Below are 1,732 nucleotides of genomic sequence, written 5' to 3' on the forward strand. Positions count from 1 at the left end.
GGTGGTGTGCGGGTCCTCGACCTGCCCCTCCCCCCCACTGATATGCTTGCCGCCCTTGGGCTGGCCATCAGGCGCCCCTCGCCTCCCTCCCCGCCCTTTGCGCCCGACCGCTCCCTGAGCCCGCCCTTTGCCGCCCGGGCGGTATTGCATGCTTTCATACAGTCCAGAGCTAGTGGGCACGGCTTGTGTGCCCCCAGCCCATTAAAGGGCCCGGTTCTCTGTAATCTCAGTCAGTCCGTCAGTCGGCCTCCGTCGTTGGCCGCGACGTTAAATAAGGAGCTGGATGAGTGCCGGTGGGTGATACCACAGGCACGAGTTCGAACCCCAGCCGGGACACTAGCTGGGACTTTGCCTCACGGCACCTTCGTGGCGGCATCTGGGCGGCGGACGGCTGCCCGGCAGACCGGCATGGCGCTTGCAAGACGGAGCCTCCCCGGGGTGCCATCGGCGGCCAGATTTTCCTCGCTCTGGACAGCCGGCAGGGTTAGCGGGTTCGGCCCCAGCACATTAATGTGCCCAATCCCTGTAAAACACACACACACACACGGCCTCCTAATCCCTGTAACACACACACACACACACGGCCTCGAACCCCAGCCGGGACACTAGCTGGGACTTTGCCTCACGGCACCTTCGTGGCGGCATCTGGGCGGCGGACGGCTGCCCGGCAGACCGGCATGGCGCTTGCAAGACGGAGCCTCCCCGGGATGCCATCGGCGGCCAGATTTTCCTCGCTCTGGACAGCCGGCAGGGTTAGCGGGTTCGGCCCCAGCACATTAATGTGCCCAATCCCTGTAAAACACACACACACACACACGGCCTCCCTCGTCGTTGGCCGCGACGTTAAATAAGGAGCTGGATGAGTGCCGGTGGGTGATACCACAGGCACGAGTTCGAACCCCAGCCGGGACACTAGCTGGGACTTTGCCTCACGGCACCTTCGTGGCGGCATCTGGGCGGCGGACGGCTGCCCGGCAGACCGGCATGGCGCTTGCAAGACGGAGCCTCCCCGGGATGCCATCGGCGGCCAGATTTTCCTCGCTCTGGACAGCCGGCAGGGTTAGTGGGTTCGGCCCCAGCACATTAATGTGCCCAATCCCTGTAACACACACACACACACACACACACACACACACACACACACACGGCCTCAGTTCCCTGTTCATCGTTCCTTGCTCGAGTCCCCCGGCGCGGCCGGGCCCCGCGCCCCCCTCCCGCCCCTCTAGGGCCCTTCTTGAGCAACACCCTGCCTTGGGGACGCAGGACGAGGGCGACCGCAGCATCGCCGGCTCGCTTGGCCCGCCAGCCGCCCATTCTGCAACTGCCCGCACTCGAGATGGCCTCCTGATGGTGCGTGGAGGGGTGCCCCGGGCCCTGCGGCGCCCGCGGCTCGGCTAGTCCGGCGAACACCCCCTCGGGCCGGTGCCGGCTCCCGGCCCGTTGTATGAGCCCCCGTGTGCCCCGTTGGTGCCCGGCCACCCCCTCTGCGACTTGTTCGCCCCCTACGACGCGTTTTGTGCGCGCCAGCCCCTCCCCCCAATTCCCGCTTCCGTGTGTCGCGGCCCCAAGCCCTGGTGCTTTCCCTTCAGCGAATTGAGACGTGGGGTGGCGTGGCTTGGCGGAGGAGCCTGTTGCCGCCGAGCGATTTGCGTTCGGGCAGGCCGCTGCTGCTGCTGCCGCCGCGTGCCGGGCGGCCCGCCGTCCCCCCCTCTTTTCGCTCACTCCGTGCCTG

At 66.8% G+C, this 1,732-nt stretch overlaps 1 protein-coding gene across 1 annotated transcript in view; it reads right to left on the bottom strand.

Moving 5' to 3' along the window:
* Positions 1 to 929: 929 nt before the first annotated feature.
* CHLNCDRAFT_59210 (hypothetical protein) overlaps positions 930 to 1,732 on the bottom strand; it is a gene marked incomplete at its 3' end in the record, with an annotated part of 10,605 nt that continues 9,802 nt past the window's right edge. Inside the window, exon 23 of the mRNA XM_005843539.1 lies at positions 930 to 1,099. Coding sequence (XP_005843601.1) covers positions 930 to 1,099 — 170 coding nt within the window. The remainder of the gene's footprint in view (positions 1,100 to 1,732) is intronic.

This window comes from Chlorella variabilis (genome assembly GCF_000147415.1).
Source record: "Chlorella variabilis unplaced genomic scaffold CHLNCscaffold_29, whole genome shotgun sequence".
In the NCBI taxonomy this organism is placed as follows: Eukaryota; Viridiplantae; Chlorophyta; class Trebouxiophyceae; order Chlorellales; family Chlorellaceae; genus Chlorella; species Chlorella variabilis.